At 37.5% G+C, this 25,824-nt stretch overlaps 1 protein-coding gene across 2 annotated transcripts in view; it reads left to right on the top strand.

Moving 5' to 3' along the window:
• Window positions 1-21,134, top strand: part of ARMC3 (armadillo repeat containing 3) — a 61,164-nt gene extending 40,030 nt beyond the window's left edge. For both annotated transcript variants that reach the window (XM_079302132.1, XM_079302131.1), the window contains 8 exons: window positions 3,732-3,981; window positions 5,103-5,239; window positions 7,939-8,107; window positions 8,961-9,061; window positions 11,338-11,406; window positions 16,629-16,826; window positions 19,257-19,419; window positions 20,894-21,134. In XM_079302132.1, the coding sequence (XP_079158258.1) occupies window positions 3,732-3,981; window positions 5,103-5,239; window positions 7,939-8,107; window positions 8,961-9,061; window positions 11,338-11,406; window positions 16,629-16,826; window positions 19,257-19,419; window positions 20,894-21,088 (1,282 nt within the window). In that variant the 3' untranslated portion in view covers window positions 21,089-21,134. The remainder of the gene's footprint in view (window positions 1-3,731; window positions 3,982-5,102; window positions 5,240-7,938; window positions 8,108-8,960; window positions 9,062-11,337; window positions 11,407-16,628; window positions 16,827-19,256; window positions 19,420-20,893) is intronic.
• Window positions 21,135-25,824: the final 4,690 nt, after the last annotated feature.

Here is a 25,824-nt window from a genome sequence, read left to right as displayed (position 1 = left end):
ATTTAAAATTAATAAATTGAATATTAATATTAATTATTAATTATTATATGACCTTTTAATATTTGTCATCCCAATGACAGCTGAAACAAAATTCAGCTATTCTTGAATACAACAATATGAATCCAATTGTAATCAGAATTTTAATATTTCACTAAAGAGCATGCTTATGGTGCTCGGGGTACCTGAACTATGTACACCTTGATTAGGTAAACACATAACTCTGTTAGGTTAGGCATTCTAAGGATCATAACATGTGCTTATAATACATGAAATTTCAATTATTTTAACTCTAATTTGAGATCTGTAATTCCTACACTTTTCTTATCTTATTTTTTCTTCCTGTTTATAGTTCAGATAGGCAGTTTCCACTTCTGAGGAAAAATTGGTGGTGTGGCAAATGCAATGCCCTTTTTGTTTTCTTCTCTCGTTGTTGTCTTCTTTCCTTTTCCTTAACCTTTTATATCCTTGTTGAGGAAACTATGTATTTTGAATATATACAAAACATGGAGGAAAAATCTTGTGAATTTATTTAATTTACTCCTTTTCCACATCAAAAAGTGTATATTTATTTTCAGCTAAACCAAGGATCACTTCTTCCTTGAGGATATAGTTCTGTAGAGGAAGCACTGATAAATTGCACAGTCTCATTAGGATGTGTTTGAAGGAGAGTGTTCTGGAGGCAGAGAGAGTCTAGTGCTGATCTTCATTCAGCAAAGACATTGCTGATAAAAACATTCTCTGACTTTCGTTGCCTCATAATAAAAAAATTACACAGTGCATGTCTCTGCCCAAGATAAAAGGGAACAAGGACCTCCACACTTAGTGTTGTAGTATTTCAGCACCTTCAACTTAACCATGTCCATTCTCTCAGCTCCCTTCTGTGTTCCAGGGTGACAGTGCTGTTTCTGTGTTCTCCAGATGCCTGTGGAGTAGGAGTGAGTTGTACTATAGATTCTTCATTCCTCCTTCTTCTGTGTGCATCCCTATTATCAGGACACAGCACTGGCCTCAGATGTTCACACCCTCTTAAAAACTTTTTCTCAGACGTATTGGTTACCTTCAGCTCTTGTTACCAGCCATTGTCACTTTGAACAAATTCTTTTTGCCTTGTGCTCAGTTGTACTACTTGATTATTAAACCATATGCATGAAGCTGTGATTCAGAATGAGTCTGCGCAGAAATAGAACACAGGATAGAAATAAATATGTATGATCTTCTAAATCAGTGGTTCTCAACCTTTTTGAGGTTGAGTGGCACTTGAGAAAATTGGCTGTGCTCTGTACCTTGCTGAGGTCAGCTCTGAGCTCATGAGGAGCCATCACCTTGCTCTTTTGTTAAGTGCTTGTGTACTTGCTGGTTTTATGGAAATTACAGTAAATCTGCTTATGATATGATTGGCTACGTCATTCAGTGCTGTGTATCATTCTGTAGCCAGTCTGTTAGGGACTGTCTGTTTACCAGAGGCTCCTGTGGGAGAACGTGTATTCTTGGGTGTAGAATAGGAAGTCTTGTACTTACTGCAGAAATATTGGATATACTACACCTGTGAGATGCAGTGAATGCATTTTATGAGTAGTGAATCTATCCCATAAATCCTGTAATTTCTGTGTATCCACTGTAAAGGAGAAACTTCTTGATTTCATTTTTGGGTTTTTTTCTTTCCTGGGTAAGGTGGGTGTGTATGCAGTGCATAATGCAGTAAATCTGACAGCTCATGGACACACCTCACTGTGTGCAGCTCTGTGTGTGTGTGGCGTTGTTCCATGTGCTGTTAATGTGGTGTTTTCCAGCAAGCCTGTGATACATGTGGTGTACAGCTCTTTCTTACATGTGCACAAAATTTCTTCATAGACAGCAGTCTGAATAGAGCTACAAGAGTCCTGAAGATGAAAATTAGGATAAAATTTTCATGGGCAGGATAAGACAATATTAACCAAAGATGTATAGTGGCATTACTTAAGTAAAAAACACAAAACAACCACAAGAAAAAACGCCACTCAACAAATAAAACATTTTCAGCTCTTCTTCATCTGGACAAGTAGGAAAGGGGAAGGAGGACATACACATCCAGCTACTTGAAGGAAGACAGAGGGATGCAGCATGGGACATCTGAAAACATGGGCTTTATTCTGAATAGAGACCAAGTGCTTGCATTAAAGCTACTGGTGCTCCAGGAGGGTTAATTAGGCAACACCACACTGACCCTGTATCTTAATGCTGCACCTTCAGTTCCTGCATTGCTGCTTTTCCCCTGGTTTTCCTAACAAGTAACTGTTGTCTGCCTGCCAGATAGTGTTAGATCCATGCTCCAGCACTGCTTGTGAGCTGCCACTGCTTTGCACCTGAGGCAGAGATGAGAGTAACAAACCCCATTAGGCTCTGCTCTTCATTCCAGGTATGCTCAGGAGCATCTGTATCCCCCTCTCCGACCATGTGGAGATACTTGCACTAAGATGAGTTCACCAGAAGACCTACATCATGGTCCCCATATATTTGGATTATTTTAATAATTATTTTATTGTTAGTGACTCAGGTTGTCATGTATTCTATTTTCTGTCATGTTTGCTTAATAATGTGACTGTCAGCATACCTCATGGGGTTTTCTGTTTGTTATCAGTGCCAACAGTCTTTGGTAATGTAGCAATTTTGTTTATATGTGATACATCTAAGCTTGGTTTATTTTGCAACTGTGAAAGTTATTCGGTAAGGTACTGTTACAATAAAAGATTTTCACATACAGATCTCCTTTATTACTGTGTTCACAGAAATTTAGCGAAACTTGTAAAAAGTGTAAACTCTTTTTTTAAAGAGTTTTTTTTATGGTTTTGATGTAGACAACATGTATTAACAGAGGGTATAAAAGGCAATTGCAGTGAAAATTCAACTTGCCATCTGTGCATTCCCATTGCTAACAATATTGCCAATTTTTGTTTAACAAACAGATGAGCCTTAAGTAAAATTATATGTCCTCTCATAGTGCAGCTCCTTACACTTTCTGCTGTGTGGTGCTCAAAGTTGCTATTTCATTAATAATGCTTCTTCAGCTGTTTTTTTTCTTGACTGTTCTCTAACCTAAATCTGTGAGATTGCCCTTAGAAAAAAATTCCAACCATCTCCCCAATGTCATTTGAAATAACATTAACAAATATTGAAATAACAATAAAATAATAGATTATTTTGCATGTCTGTCTTAGGACTTGGCCACACAAGCATTTGTTCCAGAACTGCTATGGGGCAGCACCTTTCAGCCATGGATGCAATATCATCTGCTAATATATGTATATGTAAACTGGATCTACTGTTCATAGACTAGCTGATCTGAATACACTGTTCAGTTTAATCCTCATTTGTAGTGCTAGAATGTTTCTGGGGAGAAGTGGCAGGAGGCTGCAGAAGCATTTGCCTAGAACTAAAGAGACAGAAATTCTGCAACTTTGAAAAGATGCAGGATTTAATTGACTTGTTCAATACCTGAGAAAGAATCTATGTCCTTGTAAGTTCTAAAGAATCCAGAAGTTTGTGACTTGGTTAGTCCACTGAGGTTATGCATCTTGAACTTCTTACTGTGAGTCATATAGAAATCACACACACATATATATGCACAGATACCTATGTATGTATATATGCAAACCTTGAATTGTAATACTGGTTTACTTGGTAAAAACAGCATACTAAGAAAAAGAATAGTCCTAAAATAACAAATATTTTTTTTGCCTTTATCATTTTGCTAGTGTTGTTGCTGAGGCTGGAGGAATTGAGCCATTAATGAAGACCTTGAACGCCCAGAGAGATGGAGCCATTTCCAGTGCCATTGCAGTGCTGACAAATCTGTCCCTGCGAGAGTCATCCCGTGTCCGTATCCAGAGCCGTGGCATCATGAGCGCCCTTGTGGGGCCACTGCGCTCAACCAACAGCCAAGTGCAGAGCAGAGCTGCCTTTGCTGTGGCTGCCTTTGGTTGTGATGCTGATACACGAGCTGAGGTAAAACTCTTTGAGGTTGTGGTTGTTGATAACATTTCTAGATCTGAGGTGGGAGTTATATTAACCAGGAATCTGACCTAGAAGTCCTGAGTTTTCTAGGTAGTTACTTGTTTTGATACTTTTAGGAGATTTTGGAAAGGGTTTTCTTTAACTTGAATTTTGATGACTGTGTTTCCTTGCACCAAATCAATGCTTTGTGGCTGTCCAGTGACTTCGATGAGCTTTCACCAGGGCTATATCCTAATCTGTATATTTAGGAGCATTAAAAATCAAGGTTTCTTTCATCTACAACTGTTGGCTGAACTTTGAAAATGAGAAGTTCAGTCCTCTTTACTTTCCATTAATGTTCTGCTGCCCATTTTCAAGGCCTGAACATCAATGTCTGACCTTGATTAATGAGATACTGGATGTGCATGGAGTAAATGTATTTCAGACAAAATTCAAAATATAATTAATCCTTTCTTTGATCAGTGACATCCAGCAAGTTGAACTCTTTGCTGTTTATGAATTGGTCATAGTATTTTCTTCTCATAAATAAGAATGATGCTGTGTGCATTCATAAATCATAAGCTGGGGTTTTCTCATGGGTCAAGGCTATTAATTAGGACATGAATACGGGGCATAGATAATTAATCTACCTCTTTCAGTGTCCTTAAAATGTCTTTCTCTTCAAAAATCCAAATGAGCAATATTTCCTCTAGCATGTATAGGAAAGATACTGTAGCACACAAGAGAATAGGATGTTAATAAGATTGTCATACATACAATACAAATTCAAAAGTATTGTGATGTAAATTAGTTGCTAGGAGGCACCAGAACACAGAAAAAGCAGTGTAACTCTCTGTGGCACTCTTGGGATGTGTAGTCTCTTTGGGTTCCACACCACAGCCTCCTAACTGAAAAGCAGGGCAGAGCCAGAAGGGATGTCTGCCTTGTACCCCTCTAAAGCTCCAGCCTATGCAGAGTTCACAGAAACACAGAATCCCTATAAATGACCTTTTCTTTTTTAGCCCAGTGTGGCTTTTCTACAAAGTTTGAATGTTTCAGGAGGTGAATTTCACAGGTTGTTCTTGCTGGGAGAGATGAAATTTGTAAGTGGCAATGTTTTCCTTTTTTAATAGTTAAGAAATGTAGGCGGGCTGGGACCACTCGTTGAATTGCTGAAGTCTAACAATGAAGAAGTCAGAAGAAATGCCTGCTGGGCTGTTACAGTTTGTGGAAGTGATGAACCAACTGCTATTGAACTGTGCAGACTAGGGTGAGTAGAAATAGTATCAAAAGTCAAAAGAAAATCTTTTATGTGAGAATTCAATTTAAATCAATATTTACATATTTATAGCAGAATAAGAAAGCTTTCTGATAAGCTGAAACTACTTTTGCACCACAGATGTTACAGATGAGATGATATTGATTTTAAGGAACAGAATCTTCTAACAAAATATAAGCCTGGAGAGAGAACTGTGCAGAATTATAAAATAAATTAACATAAATTAATAATTTAATTTAATATAATAAATACAAATAAATTAAAATTTATTGTTTCCATGACTGAATTAGGCTTTATATTGAAGAGACTTTATATCCATCAATACTGGGGACTACAGTGCCCCATGCATTTGAAAGTGAAATAAATGTTTCAGACTAATTTTAATATATTGTAAATTATACTTGCTATACACTAGATTTGATTTACAAGTTTTGGTTAACTGCAGGTGTGCTGAAGTGCCATGGAAAAGTGGCTCTGGTTTTTTCTTTCTTAGGAATTTCCAGTTACATATATTAGTATCTGAATTAGAAAAGCTGGTTTAGGTTATAAGAATTATGACATGGGACTCCTCAGACAAGGCAACTCTTACTGTTAAATTAAAATATATGTAATTGCCCTGCTCCCTCTACTGGGCACTTCTCTGGTGGCTGCACAGATACTTTAAATCCATCTGTGAGGGAGTTTCTGAGACTGTCAGAAATTAAGATCAGGAGGGGACCTCAAAGGTGATATTATCCACCTGTCCTAGTATAAGACTGAATAAGGTACAGTGACGTATTTTGGGTAAATACTGATCCTGTGAGAGTTTCACAACTTTCTGAGGTAACCTCTTCCAGCCTGGAATATCCTTACACTTTGAAGGTGTTTCTCAGTTTTAAGTATCCCTTAAAACAAATCATGTTGTCCTGCATTCAGTGAGATTGAATAACCACTTTTTATAGCAATTGAATTTAACTCACTGAACTTTCTCATTTTTCATCCCTCTCTGTTTCTTTTTCATGACAAAATAAAAATGTTAGACAAGTTTTGTTTGTATAATTTCATCACATATCTCTGAATTGCTCTGATTTTTTTATGCTATTTTGAAGTACCATCTCCCAGTCTGACTGAGGTACTTCAGGTGAGGTCATAACATCATCAAATAAAGCTCAGTAATTATTTTCTCTGTCTTGCATATAGCACTGTTTTTATTTAATCCCTTTCTGTAACTATATTGAAGCAGGACTCTAATGTATGTGTCCTTTGAGTTTAATACATTAATAATAATACATTAACTGTAGTTTTTCAATTAGTCAGACACTACTTCATGTTATTTTTATGTAGATCATATTTCCATTACTTTCTTATGAGTATCCAAGTAGGAATAAGTGAAAAAACACTAAAAAGTCAAAACATATCTCAAATTCAGCTCTTATTTCACATCTACTTCTTCTGCCTATATGTTAGGTCAATTACCCTGTTGCAGCAAGGACTAGATTGACTTTTCATGATTGATTTTTATCAAATACATAATGGCTATTTCTCATCAATTGTTGCTTGCCAACTGATGGTTGAATAATTTGATATGGTGTTTTTTTGGACACTGAAATTTGTCTGAATTATCTCTATTATAATTTCTTTGTTCATCGTTTTTTCAAAACTAGATAGTGTCTTTGCCCTTCTCCACTGTCCAGCCATCTAGCCTAGAATTTTTCAATACAATTATAAATAGTTCCAATATTACTTTTGCAAATTCATGGAGTGTATGAGGTAAATGTCCTCAGGGCCTGCTAACCTTGTCTCCTCAAACTTATTCTAAACATTTTAAGACTACTGTTTATAACTCCTAGTTAATATTACTGCCAGGCATCTGCTTGAAACCTTTCTATGAAAACTGAAGCAAAAAAGGCATCAGACTCCTTTTTTCCTTTTTTTTTTTTTTTTTTGTGGTTTATTTCATTCCTGAATGATCTTGGAATTGCAATATGCCATGTCCTCCTGATTCAGTTTGCTTAATTTTCTTAGTAAGGTTTTCCTAAGTTTTTCATGTCAAAAGTTGTCAGTTTGTGGGTTTCTGCACCAGAAAGAGCTTAAGAAAGTAATTCCTGTCCTCCCATGTCCTCACATTACTGTTTGTTTCCATTTCCATGCTGTAAAAATCCTGCCATTCTGGTGGTGTTACAACTCCTTGTGTTTCCATGCTTGTTGATGTTTAGCAAATATCTACCAGCTGTGCTCCCCCAAACACAGTAACAATCCTAGACCAGAAGGTTCCACACATTGCATAATACACAACTGAATCTGCAAATTGCCTTGCAGCTGAAAAGAGAGAGAGGGGAGAGGTTGCCTGGACTGTATCATATGGTTGGCTCTGATCCTTATTCCTTTTACATCTGTTTTTCTCCCAAGTTCTCTGTGGTGCATAAGATCCTTCTAGATAAAAGGTTGTGGCATTCTGTCTGCATTTCTTTAGGTAGCATTTAATGACCTAAAGGAATTACTTCTTCTTTTGAGCACTGCATGGTGTTTTCCTTCCCTAGAGAAGGAATTTGGTGCAGCAAAGCCACTCCTTCCAGGGTCAGAGGGCACAGGATCAGCACTTGGAAGTGAATCTTTCTTGGTCTTGGTAATGCTGAAAACTAACTCTGAGCTATATAATAACATTTATTTAGTATTTAATGATGAATTAGCCTTTGTATTTTATTTATCAGTGCTTTAGACATCCTAGAAGAAATGAATCTGTCAACAAAACGTAAAAATAATTTTAGTGAAGCTGCTCTGGAAAAGCTACTTGATAACAATCTTTGCCAAAAGTACAGCCGGATGGGGTACTTATCTTCAAATAATATCATTACTAATGGATTCTATGATTGTGGTCAGGTAAGCTATTCTAAACATATTACTCTATTTAAAAAGAGTAAAAATTTCCTCCTAATTTAGAAAGAGTACTGTAGCAACAGCCAAAATCTGGCTACAGAAAAGACTTTGTTTTCTTGTCCTGAAATTTAACAGCTGTTAGACAGATCTCTTTTGATTACCTTTCTTAATGGATGAAATGATCTTCATGGTATTCCCTAGCTGTGATCTTTCCAATCCTATCTGAGCTGTTCAGACCTTTCCAGATCCTTTCTCAGGCTTTAGTTCTTCTGGTCTCTTTCCCTGCACTATATTGAATGCTAACTTGACATTGTATGACCTCTGGACATTTTTTTGTTAATTTTTACATAAGGAAGCAAAGAGTTTGTATTTTCACCTCAGTCATGACCCTTTCTCTCACAAAAGAAGTGTTTGTATATAAAGACTGACTCTAGTATCACTTATTAGTGCTGTGCTTAATTTAAATCTGAGAAGGATTTTTCAAAATACCCGGATGAATTAGAAATACCACTCTTACTAAATCAGTGAAATACCTGCTCCTAAAGCATTTGGTTAGTTTTGAAAATTCCTTCCCCCTGAAGGCTGCAGGAACATTTCCTCATTCTGGAACTGTTTGAAATGCTTCAAACCAATAACTACAAGCTAAAATATTTATACACAATCTTTTCTAAGAAAAATTGATGAAGAAAATTCAAATTAAGAAGAAAATAATTTCAGATATTTTGAATAGCTTTACACAGTCTTTGGTTTATGATTAGGAATTTTAAATTACTGTTTAGGTGTATTTTAAATATATTTTTTCTCTGCATCTTTAACTGAACAGAACACCCTATATTTTATGCTAATTTTCTTGAAGGTAAAACATGGAGGGAAATTTTTGTCTTTGGAAGAACTAGGCAAGCAAGAGCTTACTGACCGTCGGGCAATAATCTTCATTAATGCTAAACCCCAAGAAAAGTGAGTCATGTTAGATCTACTAGCATTTGTTGTAATAGCTCATCTTTTTAATTGTTTTTACTGTTTCCATTACGAAATTATTTTTATCTATCTGTCTATCTATCTATCTATCTATCTATGTACCAATCTATCCAGACATACACATAAATAGAGATATCTATTTTATTTTCAGCACAGTGCTTTCATGTCCTAGGAAGAAAAAAATTTGTATTTTATAAAATAAGAATTTGGAAAATAGCTTATTCAGTTGGGTTGCTTTATTTATCTTAGTCTTGAAGATTCGTTCATTTAAACTCTTTGATTCCTGATGATGGGACACCCAGTGTTTTATTGGTTATAACAAAGCTTGTCATCCGCTGTAATAATTATGTCAGCAGTGAAACCTATGATTTGATGGTCCTCTTGTGCAGACAAATGCATGGAATGTTAAGCACATCATTCCAAGGGGTGGGACAAAACCAGGCATTAAGCTCTCAGGCTTGATAAAGAACCTGTGTCCATTTCTTCTCTGTTTAAGTTGAAGCCAGCCTAACAAATCTTCTTAGGTTTGAATGCAGGAAGTTGGTATTTGGCTTGTTTAACTGGGAGCCTTTTCCTGTAAACAATCTCACAGATCAAAGATCACTCTACCAATATTTTGCAAGTCCAAAAATTTCTTCTCTGTCAACACATCACATATTTGGGTTACAGTGTCATTAGCTTCCCTTTTAAGCTTGTATATGACACCATAAAGATGTCTGGGAATATCTATGACAAATTAGACTTCCATGCTCTTTGTTGATCCCTAGAGCTGTCTTTTACTATCAGGTCTTCATTCTTTGACTTTGATACAACTTCTTGCTTTTGCACTTTGGCAGCAGCCTTACTCCCAGTTACTTTTGTATATCATTGGGCATTCACCAATCTCAGAAAGAAAAAAAGCTCTAGCACAGGACCTGTCAGGGCTCATTGGCAGAGCTTTGAGCCAGCCTGGAAATGGGGAAAGAGACAAAGCCAGGCTGGCCAGTGATGAGTGATGGGATGGTGTGTCAAAATTTGAGGAAGGGAGCACTAATGGGATCCCTGGATCTGCCTCAGGAAGTGTTGGCTACAATGTTCCACACCCTGAATGTTTCTGCACTGATGCACCCAGCGCCAGGGACAAACGAGGGGATCCAGGCTTTGGGTCAGTCCCAGAGATTTGGCATCACTGGCATCAGTGAAAGCTGGTGGGATGAGTCTGTGCCTGGAGTGCCCTGTTGGATCGTTACAGGCTCTGCAGGAGGGACAGGCACAGCAGGAGAGGTGGAGGGGTGGTGCTGTATGGAATAGAAGGGGTAGAATGTATGGAGCTCACAGCTGCAATGGCACAGTGAGAGCCTCTGGATAAGAATCAAGGGAGAAACAAACAAATAATGCAGATGCCATTGTGGGAATCCACTACAGACCTTCTGGCCAGGACAATGATGAATTATTCTTTGAGGAACTAAGGAACTCTTCCAAGTCAACTGCCCTTGTCCTTATGGGAAACCAACTTGCCAGAAATTAATTGGGAACATAACAGCTGGTACAACCCAGGCCAGAAGATTCCTGAAACCTGAATGACAACTTTACAGAACAGGCTTGAAATTATGATTTTTTTGATCTGCTCTTGTCAACAAGGTGGATCTTGTGAACAAGTGGAGATTGGTGGCTGTCCTGGCCACAGTGATCATGGAGCAATCGAGTTTAAAATCTCTGTTAACAGAAGAGGAGCAGCTGAGGTCACTTGGCCTGTTCAACCTGGAGGAGACAGAGGGGAGACCTCGTGGCAATCTTGAACTTCCTCATGAAGGGAAGAGAAGGGTCAGGCACTGATCAGTGACAGAGCCCCTGAGGTTGTGTCAGGGGAGGTTTAGGCTGGATATTAGGAAAAATTTCTTCCCCCAGAGAGTGGTTGAGCACTGGAACACCTGCCCAGGGAAATGGTCACAGCACCAAGCCTGACAGAGTTCAAGAAGCATTTGAACAATGCTGTCAGGCACATGGCATGACACTTGGGGATGGTTCTGTGCGAGGAGTTGGATATGATGACCTTGATGGGTTGCTTCCAACTCAGCATATTCTGTCATTCTATGATTCCATACTTCATTTTTGATTCCTGAATTAATGACTGTTTTTTAATAGTTATTTCATTCACTTGTATAACACCTATGAGTATGTTTATTGTCCTTTAAAATCCAAACTCCATTTTCATAACTTCACGTGCAAATATTAACTCTGCAAATAACATGCAAAAATATCTTACTCTGTTTCAGTGTTGCAGAAGAGAAGGTACAAGATGAATCACAACCTGTTTCAGCAGCAGGCAGCAAAGAAAAATTAAGGTATGGTTCTCAGATTTACTAGTTGTCAATGTTATGTTGTTTCTCTAAAACTAGAAATAGAAGTCTGAGAAAACAGTAACAGTTTCTGAATGGAGTACAAATACCTAAACACAACATTAAATATATTTTTGGAGTCTTTCTTTCAGCTCCTTTTTGCTGTAATATTCCTTTGTCTATCTTAGTGATTATTTGTCCTCTCTTCCCATGCTATATTTGAACAGCTCACACTTATTTGCTCTTTTTTTTCCTTCATTATCCCTTGGAAGCAGTGAAATACTGTTATTTTACAACCTGACATCCAAGACACAGGGAAATTACACTTGAAGTTCTTTCTTAGTTTAGAACCTAAACCCATAAAATGCTCCTACACTGCCTATATGCCTCCTTATTTCTAGATTAAATCTCTTCTAGTGTGGTTGACAGATGTCTAAAAGCTAAAAAAATGTGTGCTCAGAACTGTCCTGATTTTTAGGCAGCTAACCTAAAAATGCTTCACTCTTGCAGGGCTTGTCCTGATCCATACCATACACTAGGTACAGTGCTGCAGTCTATCTCTTCACACCAAGTACTCTACTCTTGTAGTGGAAAATTAGTTTTCTTCTTTTATAAAAAGAAGATTTGAGTCTGCCCCTCACACCTGCAGATAGCTGACCACAAGATATTTGGGGTTTAGCAGTCTATTTGTGGTTTGTTGTAGCTGATCACTAATGATGAGGTGTAATGGACAGGGCTTTTTACTTGAGCTGTTCAGGTACTTAACTCTCCTTACTCTTGCCAAGACCAGGCTTCTAGTCCTTGTCTAATATAAAATACTTTACTGGTAGTTTGTTCCTGTGGAGGAAACTGAGCCTTGGTGTCCCAGCTCCCTTCCTGTAAAACAGCAGCACAATCATGACCACAACAGTGCCTTCTGGAGAAGGCAGGTATACATGCCTGGTTCCAGGGGAATCCAAAAGCAGTCCAAATCAAACCTTCTTGCCATCAATGGAATGTTCTCTAGTCCTTGATAGGAATGTGATACAACCTACAGCTGTCCTTGGCTTTTCTGTTAGCTAACTTAGTAAGCTGACCATTTGTCATCCTGGTTTCTGTGGGTCCCAGTCCTGACTTGTTAATTTTCCTTACATTATGATAAAGGGAGGCTTGGCAATGGCTGAGTTATAGTCAGTGATGCACATCAGAAAATGCTAAGTGCTGCAGGGTTGGAAAAAAAGGAGAAATGGCATGTTGTAGGAGCTGATGTACTGTGTTTCCAGTTTTTATTTTGGAGCTCATTCATGAACTGTGATTCCCTACTGTCTGTAGAGGTGTTTTATTGACAGAGATAATGGCTAATTTCTGATGCTGCTTGTATATTTCTGTATCTATGCTTGAGAAATTAAATGTGCAGTAAGAAAATAGAGACAAAACTAGAACCTGAATTTGATCTTGATAGTTCAGTAGTATCTTCAGTAGAGGAAAACCAGAAGTTACCTGGACAATGGTGTTCACTCCACAAAAGCAGTACTAGAGAAAAAGGCTCTAAGTATTATACTTTCAGTTATATTTGAATATGTTTGAATTATATCAACTTGTTTTGAACAGACATGCAAATTATTGACAGATAGTAGCTACTGACTGTGAATGCTTGAGGTTTTGACTTAAATCAGGACCCAAATTGTCAGACTAGTCTATCCAAAAGTTATTGACTTACAAGGCAGATATTCCAATTTGACGGGTTATTTGGACTGCAAGCACTTCTGAAATCCAGTTTAGATCATTTTATAGTAGATACCTGAAATGGATTGTATGAATTGCATTGTGCAAGGTCCCTGTTTCAGGATGCTCCAGAGTAGATACAGCAGCTTGAGTGCCTTAGGAGGCCTGTCCCAGCTTCTGCTCCCTTGCAGGTCCTCCTGCTGCCCTATGTGCCCTGCTTATGACCCACTTTGCCTGTGCATTTACTCAAAGGGAGCAGAACATGGGGAGATACTGAGCCCCAGTTATGTTTTCTCTGCCCCAGTAGGGAGTTCCTTCACCTTGGAAGATGCTCTAGAGCCATAGGCCATTTTCTATAGTCTCAGGAGCTGGGAGACATGTTCTGACAAGATGAAATATTTGTTTATTACAGTGTGTGTGATGGGGATACACTTGGATAGTTGCTTTTTAATATAATTTATGTCAATTACAGTGTAATTGACTGCTCTGTTTGCAACCATAACTCTTTTGAAAAGCAAAAAATTTTCTTTAGGAAAAAACAAATATCTATCTCAATTTCCCTTAGTAAACCTTGCAGGGGTACAAGGACTCCTTTCTTCGAGTATGAAATAATTGCTTTTGAATGTCATGATCAAGTTGTATGATTTATAACCCCATTGTCATTCATTTTGAATCCATAATTCATACATCATTATTATTATTAATTTGTGAGATATATAGGAGTTACTTGAAGGTCAGCAGCTGACTCCAAGTCTCAAACATGCTTAGATTTTTTCCTACATATTTTTTCCTTTGATCATATGTTTCTCTTCATCATTATTTTACAAAGTTCTGCTGAACATTGTTTAAAGCCATTGTTTTAAAAAAGTGATACTACTTTATATAAACCATAGTTGAAAGCCAAGAGAAAGGGCAATTGTAATTTTCTGCTGGAAAGATTCGAATTAGATGTGAGGAAGTGCCTAGTTGATAGTTTGACATATATATTCACTGACAGCAACATTTTTAATCATGTAGTTTTGTATCTGATCTGCACAGCACATTGACTGGGCTAAAAGATTGTATTTAATGTAGACTAATAAACATGTGCTTATTCCATCCCATGTTTCAGTACTGCATTTAAGAAAATACTTCCCAATGCTCATTTGTTCCTTTTCAAAAGAGAACCAGGGCATTTAAACTATGCAAAATGGGAAATAAAATAGCAAGGCTGCTTTTCCATGGTAGAATATTGGCTGCCTTCTTCCTCCAGCTGATGCTCTGGTGACGTGCTGGACTCTTGCACTAAAGTTGCAAAGAATCAGAAACAGCTTGGAGACTATTAAAGTGCCATGAGCTCTCCTTTGCAATACTCCTCTGCTTTCACAGCAAGTAGTGTCACGAATAGGAAGACAGCTCTGAGAAATGAGAGTGATTTTTTTCTTGTGTCACAATTCCTGCTGGCAAGAAAACGGATCAAAAAATGAGGGCAGGAAAAAAGACAGTAGAAGTCTCCTGTAGTGGTTACCAGTTATTTTACAGCACTGAGCTGTAAGATAGCAGCTCCTCAGGTTCTTTTGAGATAAGAATTAGACAGGTATGATGAACTGAAGAGTTGAGTAGTAAGGTACAGACAAGTGTGGAAGGCAACTTTGAATCACCGAGGAACAGAACATAGTCATCCCTGAGAGAAATAAGTAGCAGCAAAAACCCAAACAAATCACTGTTCAAACCCATCTCTCTCAGGTATTTTGTTCCTGAATATTTGAAAGGAGGAGAATAAGTGTGATTCTAGAGTTATTTAAATAGATAGGAATAGGAAACAAATTATCCTATAGCACTGTGATTTAATGGTGCACTTCTCATAGAGAAAAGAAAATGCTGAGAGGATAGAATGGAAGAAGGGGGAAAAGGGGAGATGGTGAAGAAACAAGAATTATAGCATATGTAAATGCTGTTCTTTTGAAAACCTCCTAAACTGGACACCAGAGAGTTGGGAATAATTCAGGACTTCTTAAACACGGTATTTTAACCATAATGTATAAATGGATAAATGGATAAGTAGATAGCTATTTAATCTAGCATTATAAGGTTCTCTGGCTATAGTTAGATAGAGTTAAATTAGATAAAGAAAACTGTTTGTCTGCTTTTTTCCAAGTGTAAGTATAATTAATAACCAGAACAGTTTATTTAAGAGGGTGGTGAATTTTCTATAATTTTAAGATTAAATCTTAATTGGTTATCCTTCTAAAATAATGTGCTTTGTGACACCTATGAAAAGGGTTTTTTGTGAATATGGTAAATCTCAGTAGATTAAAGGAAAGTTTGCAAAGTATTCTGAAGACAAATTGCTTGAATTCAACTACTGATAATGGTATATGCCCTTTTGCTTTGTTCAATGCCTTCCATCTTGAGTGCTATTCATAGTATAAATTTTAAGAATAATTTGAAGAGCACGCAGTAATGATAATGTGTCCTGGAGCCATGGTCCTGTAGTGGTCCTTTATTTCTTTTCTTCTTTTTCATTCCAAGATCACCAGAAGTATTATAGATTCTTTAAAAATATGCCAGAAGTGTTAAACGAAGGAAAAAAGTTTTGTTGTATTCCACAGTAAAAATTTTTAGGATTTATACTGAAAAAAGACATAATGCTTACAGAACACTAAACACAGAAAAGACATAATACTTACAAAACACAGTTTCATGTGTTCCCACAAATGAAAGATCCTAAACTGCCTGGTGTTATAGACCTTAATAATACCTCTGGTAAGATACTGATTTTATAGTTGCTGCATAACTTGTGAAATGCACAGTGTTTAATTTAAGCAGAACAGCCATTTCATTTATACTTCTGCTGGGTGCTTAAGATGCCTATACAGGATCATAGTAATTTTTCAGGTCCTGAGCATTAGTAAAATATGAACCTTGTGCAATGAAAGAGTCAGCAAAAATACAGACTTGCTGTAAAATCTTTCTCTGACAAGCCATGCTGTAGTTTGCATGATGCCTGAAGTACCTAAACTTGCAAGTACAGAGGCTGCCTTTTGGAATGTCCTGTCAAGATTTCAGCTGTGCTTTTGATACCACCTTTTCCTTTATTTGAAGACCAGATTTTTATCAAGTAAAAACTCATTGGAGTTAATGAATTTTACTTCATATGCATACAGAACTAAACTATAACTAAAACCATGCCCTATATGTATATAGTAGGTGTCTTCTCCTCTATATAATCCATACAAAAATCCATACATATGGCAAAGGCATATCAGAACCATTAACTAAAAATAAAATTAGAATTGACAACAATGTTAATATGGAGCTAGTGGCATTTGTTCCTAACCACCTCCTGAGGTTATGTTCCACAAGTGTTCTTTACAGCTTTATAGATTTTGAATATTTGTTATCAAGAGAAAATACGTCTCCTACCTTCCACCTCTCCCTAGTCAATTTGTCTAAATGTCCTGTTGGAGAACTAATATATTTGAATTTGAACTTTAGAGAGTACAGTATTCTAGATAAGTGTGTATTTTTTTTTTCTATGTAAGAAAAGGGAAGGGGAAAAAAGAGGAGGAAAAACCAAAAGAAGTTACTCCAGTTACAACTCCAGTTGAGGAGGAAATAAACATAGAAAATGCCCAATGGATACCACCACCTGATTTTATTTTAATGGATTACATTAATGAAGCTTCCAAAATGATTTTATCACTAACTACTACCCGGGAACAGGTTGTGGCTCTTGCACAGTGAGTACCAAATCATATTTCCATAAGCTGAATTGGTAAAATTTTCTTATCCAAGGTCAACTTTTCCAGAATATTTATTTTCTCATGCTTAAGTGCAATCCAAATCAGCTTTGGCCCAGAATGTTGACATATTTAGATTGTAAGCTTCTAGTTTCTAATTTTGTTGCAATTAATTTAATAAATTTTAAAATAAAGTACCACTTGCAACAGAAGGGTATCGATTTCTCATTTAAAAAAAATATTCTTATAGGTAATTTCATATTCTTTTTCACATTGATACAACTGTACTGATTCTTTCCAGTGAATACATCAGCTGCATATAGCATCTACATCATCAAGGAGCCCCAGTGACCCAGGTTTTGGGAAGCCTAAAAGCATCTTTAGAACCCAAATCTAATAATCAAGATTGTTGCAAGTTACATGTATCATGTCTGTTCTTTCTCCTACCAGCTTTCCTGTTTACTTGGTTTTGGAGCCCCTTGGGACAGCAACTCTGTTGTATTTTGTTTTCTATAGAGCCAAAAGAATAAGACAAGATTTCTAACATAGCTTTGAAGTGCTCTTGTAATTAATATCCTGATGATTTAATAGTGCCAAAATATTGCAATAGTGCATGTATAGACTGTCTGTCTATCAATGTGTGATTCATTCATGACACTGACTACACAGCCTGGGCACCAATCACTCCAAGCAGTGTGTCTGTTTTCATCTTCCCCACCTTTATAACTTAGCAGTTTCCAGGCTGCCTCCCGAATCTGGAGAGTTTGGTGTCAGATCCTACTTACTCTCACAAAATTTGTTACTTTTACTAACTCTCATTTTTAATGAAGTCGTCTAATGTGATATGAGGAATGAATTTTCCATTGATTGCAGAATTTGACAGGACAGATATACATCCTTAACCATCCAGCTGTGTATAAATCATGCTGCCTTCCTCAAGGAGGAATCCATAAAATTCTCTTTTAAATCTGCTCTTCTAACAGACTAGTGAAATACTTGCAGACACACAACCCAGTGAAACAGTCATAGGAAATTTAAATAGAATGTTTTCTATGGGGGTTTTTTCTGTCTGTGTTCCACTTCAGGTATAGTATGTATAGTATAGTATATGTATGCCTGAATAGTATGTTTTGAATAGGGAGTGAGGGAAAAGGCAGCTGCAGCATCCCTCAGCAGCCTGGCAGCCTGGCTAGAGTTCCTCTTGTGCTCACTGGGGAGGGGATCAGGCCAGATGAGGGGACATCAGTAATGTGTCCTTTGGAACAAACACAGCACAGCTCTGTGTGGTGGTGAGCACACTGGCAGGGGCAGCACTGCACTCTTTAATGAGGGCTGGCCATGGGCACACACAGCATGAGGGGCTGCCTCAAGCCCCACACATTCTCAGCTTCACTCAGTAATTCCCAGCTTCAAGATATCCTGTTTGACATGTGAGAGCTCCCTGTGCCCATGCTGTTGCAACCAATGCTTCCTCAACTCTAAATTTTGAAAAGCAAAACCTTGGAGGTTGCCTTGCTTGTGCTGAGCAGAGGAACACATTCACTGCTTCTGCAAGAGGAGGGGATGCAGGTTTTAGCTCCCTGTCTGAAGCAATGGATTGTGATTTTCATGTCAGCTCTGCAACATCTTGTCTAGAGTGACAGACCTCAATAACCCTTGTGCCTGTGGCTGAGACACTGAGGGGAGCAAAAGCCTTTAGATACATGTGACCCTGCACAGGGGACGTGAAGGTGTGTGTGAATGGGGAGACTCACAAACCAGGGTTTAGTCCTGTGTTTGCACAGCCCCACAAAAAACATGCTTTTGGCAGAGCCTCCACTGACAGTGAGTTCTGACCTGTTTCTGTTTCTGTTTCTGAGCCATTTGTTTTAATGGACAAATACCGCTCACCCCCAAAAAACTGGCTTCAATATCAGCAAGCACATGCAGAAGATAAGTACCTTCAATGAATACAGCTGCTTTCCTATGTTGAGATCATTACCTATGGCTTTATTTTTGTCATACATATGCTCACGCTTTATTACTATTTCAAGCAAATGATAGGTCTGGGGACTGTAATATGTAACTTGCCGAAGCTATTACCTGTAAACATGAACATCAGCTTTGCTAATTACTTCCTCAGTAATTGTACTGTTATTGATGACATTTTCTGAGAACTTTGTGCCTATACTACACCTCTTCAGAATCTCTGCTTTTTCACCTTGGTTTAGGCATGTGGTAAATATGGATGACTTGAGCTGTGGTTATCTGCATTTATCAGAAAAAAATTCCAATTACTGAATTAAAAAAATAATTAAGCAAACGTAGAAAAAGTTTTGCAGGCTTAAATGTCATTCATTTCTTTTTTGTATACATTTCATTGTACTACATTTTAGCAATAAATAAAGAGGAATTATAGATGTAATTGATCCCGATATGCATTTGGAACAGGTTTGTTGCAGACAAGATGGGTGGCCCTATTGAAACAGAGCAACTGCATAACTTCTGGTGGGAACTTGACATGAGTCAAATAGAATTTGGACTGAAAAGCAACATTGTGCCTATTGGGAAAATCAAGAGAGGCTCGTTCTATCACAGAGCTTTACTTTTCAAGGTACATTATCATTTATGCTTCAAGATAACCTATTGTTGTTAAATGGATAATCTAAACTAAGGTATATTTGCATCAGTATAATATGGTATTTATATTCATGTAAAATCTTTTGTATACAGTTTCATAATTTCTCAACAGCAAAATTGATTTCCCAGTGAATGAAAGCCAGCATGGCTTATTTCTGTAAACATTCTTGTTGTCATTAAATTGTCTTAAGTGATATCAGCAGAATACTTGATTAATGGCAAAAAGCCAAAGTATTTGATTTGGAGTCAAAACATTTTACATTTTCTGTAAACTGTAAAATATTGAATTATGCAGCTGAATTATTTTTCCATGCTGCAAAAGTAAACTTGTTGGGACAATTTTTATTTTGTATCTATCCAGTATTCTGTGATAGTATATAATAGCTTCTATGTTCTAGTTTCTTAGAAGAAACTGGGAAATTTTATTTCTTCTTTCTTCATATGAAGATGTACTGCTGCAGCCTGGTTATCTGTCCCATCCTTTTTCCTTGGCTGGATTTTTCTCCTTCTTGAATGGAAACAGAGAAACAAGGGCTAGCACATTAAGCAGGAAGAGCGTAGGAAAGAATACACAAGAGAAGGAGTATGACAATAAATTTATGGTATCCATATGGAGAGAAAGTTTCCTACTTACTTTATAACATTTTGAGAGCATGAATTAATTATTCTCCACTGTCCTAAGAAACATTTTTAGGGACAGGTCATCTCTTCTAAAGGTACGGCTCTCTAAGCAGTGGATATCCACGTCCATTTGTAACAAGTTAAAAATCTTCAGGATTTCATTCCTTCACAGCAGATGTGTGTTGAAAAAGCATTTTGGTAGCTGGAAATCATTACAGGTCTGTCTGTGATAGTGCAGCCCAGAGGAAAGGCAGGTGTTTCATCTAGCAGACACTTGCCTCGCATTTCATTGCTTCCCACATTGCCAGGGCTGAAAAGCAAGGAGTGTGCTTTGGAGTGAAGCAGCAGTCCTAAACTTACACTGATAAAAATGTTACAATTTTACACTTAATATTTCATACTAGCTGTATGTGTGCAGTGTGCCCACACCTCATTGCTTGAATAGACTTCAGAATGTTACTCAGAAGTAAGTCTTCCAAGTAGAAAAAAAAAACATTGCTGGGTACTGTGGGTGTTGCACTTCATTTTAGGTCTGAAGGACTGGCTGATAAACAAATGTATCAATGTTTGAAAAGAGTTAGAATTAATGTTTTTCATGTTATGCATAGGATATGAGAGAAATAACATTTAAAACCTGCACTTTCTACATGAAACCAACAACAAAGGTTTGAAGTTTGGAACACTTAAAAAATTCATAAAGTCTGTTTCAAGAAATCTCTAGGCCTTTCAGGTGTTTGTTTTAATTTTAAACATCACTGGGCATTGCTGTATGTCACAGAAGCTACATGAATGAACTGCAGTTAACTCCTTTTTCTTTCTTTTTTTAGGTGTTAGCAGACAGGAATGGCATAGGCTGTACTTTAGTTCGTGGCATGTATAACAGAGCTTGGAATGAAGTTAAATTGGTTGAACGCTCTCCCAAAGGGCTTCTGCTTCCTCCTCAAGAGTATATTGTAGATGTAATGTTTGAACCAGGCCGTTTGCTAAAGCAAGGAAGTGCAAAGGCTGATCAATACAAATAGTTTAATCATCTTAATGAATTGCACCAAAATAAATATCTTAAATATGTTTGCTGTGCTGTATTTATGAAACATATCCAACTATCAAAAAGAAATGTATCTGGTACATTGCCTGAAAGGTTTAATTAAATGTGGTTGTGGTATCTAGCTTCAGTGCTTAGAAATTATGTTAGTTTTTGGTACTATTTTAAGACTAAATTGCAAAACTACAGATTAAAATTTAGTAATCATTAATATTTGTTGTGTGCTAACATTACAGTGTTTCTTAAATAGGTTAAATTCCAATACAGCATATTCTTTTTTAAAAAATATTGTCCTTCTAATCCCATGCACATTTAAAGGAATTTCATGTCCATGAAGCAATAAATATGAACTTATCTGATAAAATTACAAGACACCTAAAAACAACTGGACAATTTTTGTGTGAAATAACCCAAAAACTGAGAACTAGAACTACAATAACAGTATACTTTACATAAATCCCATTTATATTTCTTAGAACTTGGCAGAGTTAATATTTACAGGTAATAGGATATTCTGGATGAAAGTAAATACTGTTTGGCACAGGAAAGACAAATAATTGCTAAGTTAGTGTTTGTGATCTGTTCAAGTTTTTTATTTTTGACTTGAAGAGAAAATGGACTCTGAGAAAGCAGTGGGTTTAGATCAGGGAATGTGTATTTCTTGCAGCTTTGGGTAACATGGTGTTGCTGAAGAGCAGTGGTGCTTTTAAGTGAGGTGAAATACTGGCTAGAACACTCTGGTAAACACTTCCTGGTGAAACTGTCAGGAATGTACTGGAATATTTCAGAGAGCACCACTATCAATTGAGTTTACTGTGGAAAACTCAGAGAATGCACTCTACAGCAGTTAGGCCAGTGCAGGCAATTCTGTTGAACAGAACTGAATTTCAGAAGACCAGAACACCTACAACAAGGCATTTACTTCCTGCCTCCCAAAAATGTGATTTAAAAATTTGGGGTCTGTGTTCTTTTAGCTTTTTTATGTTTGTCTAAACACTGCTTTGGGTTGAGGAGGAGGTTTGTATCTGCTGTATTCATTACTGCTCATGAACATGATCCCACCACTCCCTCTCCTTCCTCTCTGACATGCAGCATGATTTCCTGGTAGCCCTTAGGGGAACATTTTATCTTTATGTTGTAAATTCGCTTATATGGCCTCATGTTCATTTTTTTTACCTTATGTTCAGCAGTCCTCTAGACAACAGAATGAAAAAAAGAAATCTGGAAACAAAATGCAGGATGCACTGGCAGAACTGAGAGAAGGGTGAGGATGTGTTTCTTATCATTGCTATGTAGCAGGTAGAGACTGATGGAAAGTCATATGCTCTCTCTCTAACAGGTATGATTTGGTATAGAAACCTACAACTTTGAAAGTCCAGTAAATTTGAGTAAAATAAGAATTAATTTCCTGCTAGCTATCATTTTGTATAGTTTTCTTACATTGGAATTTCATTATTTTGTATTGAAACCATGATGTTAAAGTATGACTTACTGTGTTTGAGGAGGTCTTGAAAAGAAAGCAATTTCTGTTGTTTCTAATAAAAATTGATGTAAAAAATAGACAAAATGCAGTTTTTCAATATAAAAATTGGGAAATTTCTAGACATATAAGCTCACTTTACATAAAATAATTCTCTAAAGAAGTGAAACCCAATACTATACCCTTCATTGTATAATGCAGAATTTGATGATCCAGAAATGTAGGATCCAAAAATGTTTTATGTCTTTCACAGTTTTAAACTTTGTACTGTCTGAGTTCTGTCATCTCAAAATTGTAATGCACTTGGATGTCAGAATTAAGATCTAGGAAGAATATAAACACTTCAGTCTAAAATTGTTACTTTGAAAACTGCACTTTATTTGTCAAGTAAGTCAAGAGATGCCACACTTTTTTATTTGATGTTAATCAGGGACCTGTAGTTGTGTCCATGGCCCAGTGAAGAATTCCCCCACCCTTGATAAGAGCAGCTCAGCTCACACTCATTCCAGAACTCAACCAGAAAACAAAATGTTTAAATATAAAAGGGCTCAGCTGGGTGAATATTCCCAGGACATGCCCAGCACACACCATTTGGCTTGGGCTGTGCTGAGGGAATTGATCACCTACCTTCATTTAAGGAGCAGATGGGGAAGGGCTCATATTTCCTTTTACATAATAGTTCACTGGGCAGATCAGTCACACAGAAGGAGTCAGGCTTGATGCCTTGCTAAGCATGAACAAAACAGTCTGCAGCTACCTCATTGCAGGATCTGTTCTGTTCACTAAGCACTCTGCATTCGTTTTTGAAGATGTGTGTCGTGTAGAAAAGAATGCAGGACTAATAGACTACAGAAATAGAAAAGCTGAGCAACCTCTTCAGCTCAGTATTTGGGAGTAGCAATTAGGTTTTTCCTTTGGAAAAAAATAGTCTGCGTCTCCACTACCCCCTTCCAGAAATGTTCTTATATTTTACTGTCTAGACATGGAAAATTCTACTGTAACATGTAGAAACTGTACCCTACCTAGAACAAGATCCTCATAATTAGGTGCTCTCCTGCAAGGTGGAAAGTTCTCTTAACCAAATGTAATTACTGACACAAGGTTCATTCCTCCACAGCTGTAACCACCAGGCAATGACACAGAAATGGGCCTCATGGCCAGCAGCTGTGCAGAATGAAAACCAAATGAGATGTGCTCAACTTCTTGAAAGAGAGGGAATGTAGATGAGAAGAATCCAGAGCTCTCACAACAAAATTTATATTTCTTTTCAGATCCAAGGGGAACTTTTTCTGCTACTTTTCTCACTAAACTTGTCTTCAGGGAAAAACAAGTCTTTTATTAGTAAACATGGGCTTTGGGTGGTGACATGTTATTTCATTTACAGCTTCTTTGCATGGATCTGCACCTCTTCTACTACATGATTAATGTCTCTGTAAATCCAGCTCATTATCAGCACAGAGTGTCAGAATGGAAACTGCAGAGGCAGTAGACCTTTACTGGCCAGCTTGTCAACTTAACTAAGATAGAAAAGTGCACTAAAACATTTGTCATATTCCTAGCCCCCTTGCTAGTATATAGAAGGGCCATCCTTCCAACAACTCTTTGGCACTGTCTATTTTCTTTCAGAAGACTGAAGAAAAGGAAAAAAATTCCACATGTAATCAAAAGCCCAAACACATTACAACAAAGTAGAAGAAGAAAGCATAAGAATAGACAGACAGACTGAAGCCAGGAGTTCTATCCAAGATAGTAACCCATCTCTGACAATGGTCAGGATAGAAAAGGTAAAGAGCATGGCTCAAATACATGTCTGCATTTCCAGAGCACTCTGCTAGGTTCAGCACTTCACAGCTGAGGGAACTTCTCTCTGTCTAGGGATTTAATAGCACATTTACTCAGAGATGAAAACACATAGCACAGATATGCCTGTACAACCACCCACTGGCACATCCAATACACAATCTCTCTAACTCCACAGCTGTGCCCCTGTACCTCCTCTCCTGCCAGGCAGCTGTACCTCTCTTCAGATGGCACAGAGGGAAACAACCAAAGGACCCTGCTCTAGCACTAGCTGTGGCCTTTGCAATACAATTGTGTATATGGGACATGATATTTTAGTTGACCAGTTTAGTTAATCTACTACAGCAGAGCCTTGCAGATTAATTAACAGCTCTTTAGCCCTCCTTATGAGCTTGTTATTTTTCTGTTATGCAAACACTCTTTCTGACACTGAAACATATCAGAAATAGTGGAAAAACTTTATCCTGCCTTCCTTGTCCACTGTCACCCAGGCAGAATTTAGAATTCACGTACAGGTGAAGTAAGTACAGGAATGAGCAAAACACAGCAGAGCAGAGACACATATATACACACATACATGTCTTTGACCTGTAAAAATGTTATTTGTAGGACATGGAAGAAATTGGAGCTATTAAAAGCTTTTCTTTCCTGAAGAGTGAACTTACTTGCATGGTAATGAACGAGCTAATTCTTCCAGCTCATTGATGTCACAGTTTCCATCTATGGAAACCTTGTACAAAGCATAATTGAAGCCAGTTCTTACTTGAAGTTGGATAGATGTTGGGGAAAGTACAGCAAGATGAGAAGAACAATTATATCAAAGTAGGCAGCAGATCCTGTTGCTCATGCAGCTCTTTGCCCAGGCTATACCCACCTACTCAAATGCTGTCCACAACCAACTGTCCTCATGCTGGTCCTACCTTGCAAGTGAGCACAGCAGACACTGTCTTGAGCAGACCAAATGCTACGGCTCCACAGGATTTCTTTGCTTATTTTAGAATAAGAGACAAAAACTCTTCAGCAAGAGCTTTGCACTGCTGATTTTCACTCCCTCATCCATGCTGCATAGAAGTAATAAAACTCTCCCTAGGCGCCATAGTGTGCAACATCTTTCCTTTTTTGTGGTGCCAGTGTTGTACAAATTTGCTGTAAAATATAGTGCCAAGTCCTTGAGAAGCAGAAACTGCTCCAAAGTCACTTCATTCTTTTGTTGCAAGAAAGGTTGAGCTAATCACCCAACCAGAGACCTCAGTGCCTGCTGGTCCCACAGCTTGCAATCTCACCGTTCCCCATTTCTTTGTTGCTTTCTCTTGCTGTTTCAAGGAGACATCCCTAGATTGTCTTGCTGTGTCTGATGCTCATCTCTTGTATTTTCTCATTTACATCCTTTTGTGGTTTAACATCAGCCCCACACAGCATCTCATGCACTCCTCCTC

This window comes from Erithacus rubecula (genome assembly GCF_903797595.1).
Source record: "Erithacus rubecula genome assembly, chromosome: 3".
Taxonomy (NCBI): domain Eukaryota; kingdom Metazoa; phylum Chordata; class Aves; order Passeriformes; family Muscicapidae; genus Erithacus; species Erithacus rubecula.
The sequence above is the reverse complement of the archived record's forward strand: the minus strand, read 5'-3'. Positions and strand labels throughout refer to the sequence as shown.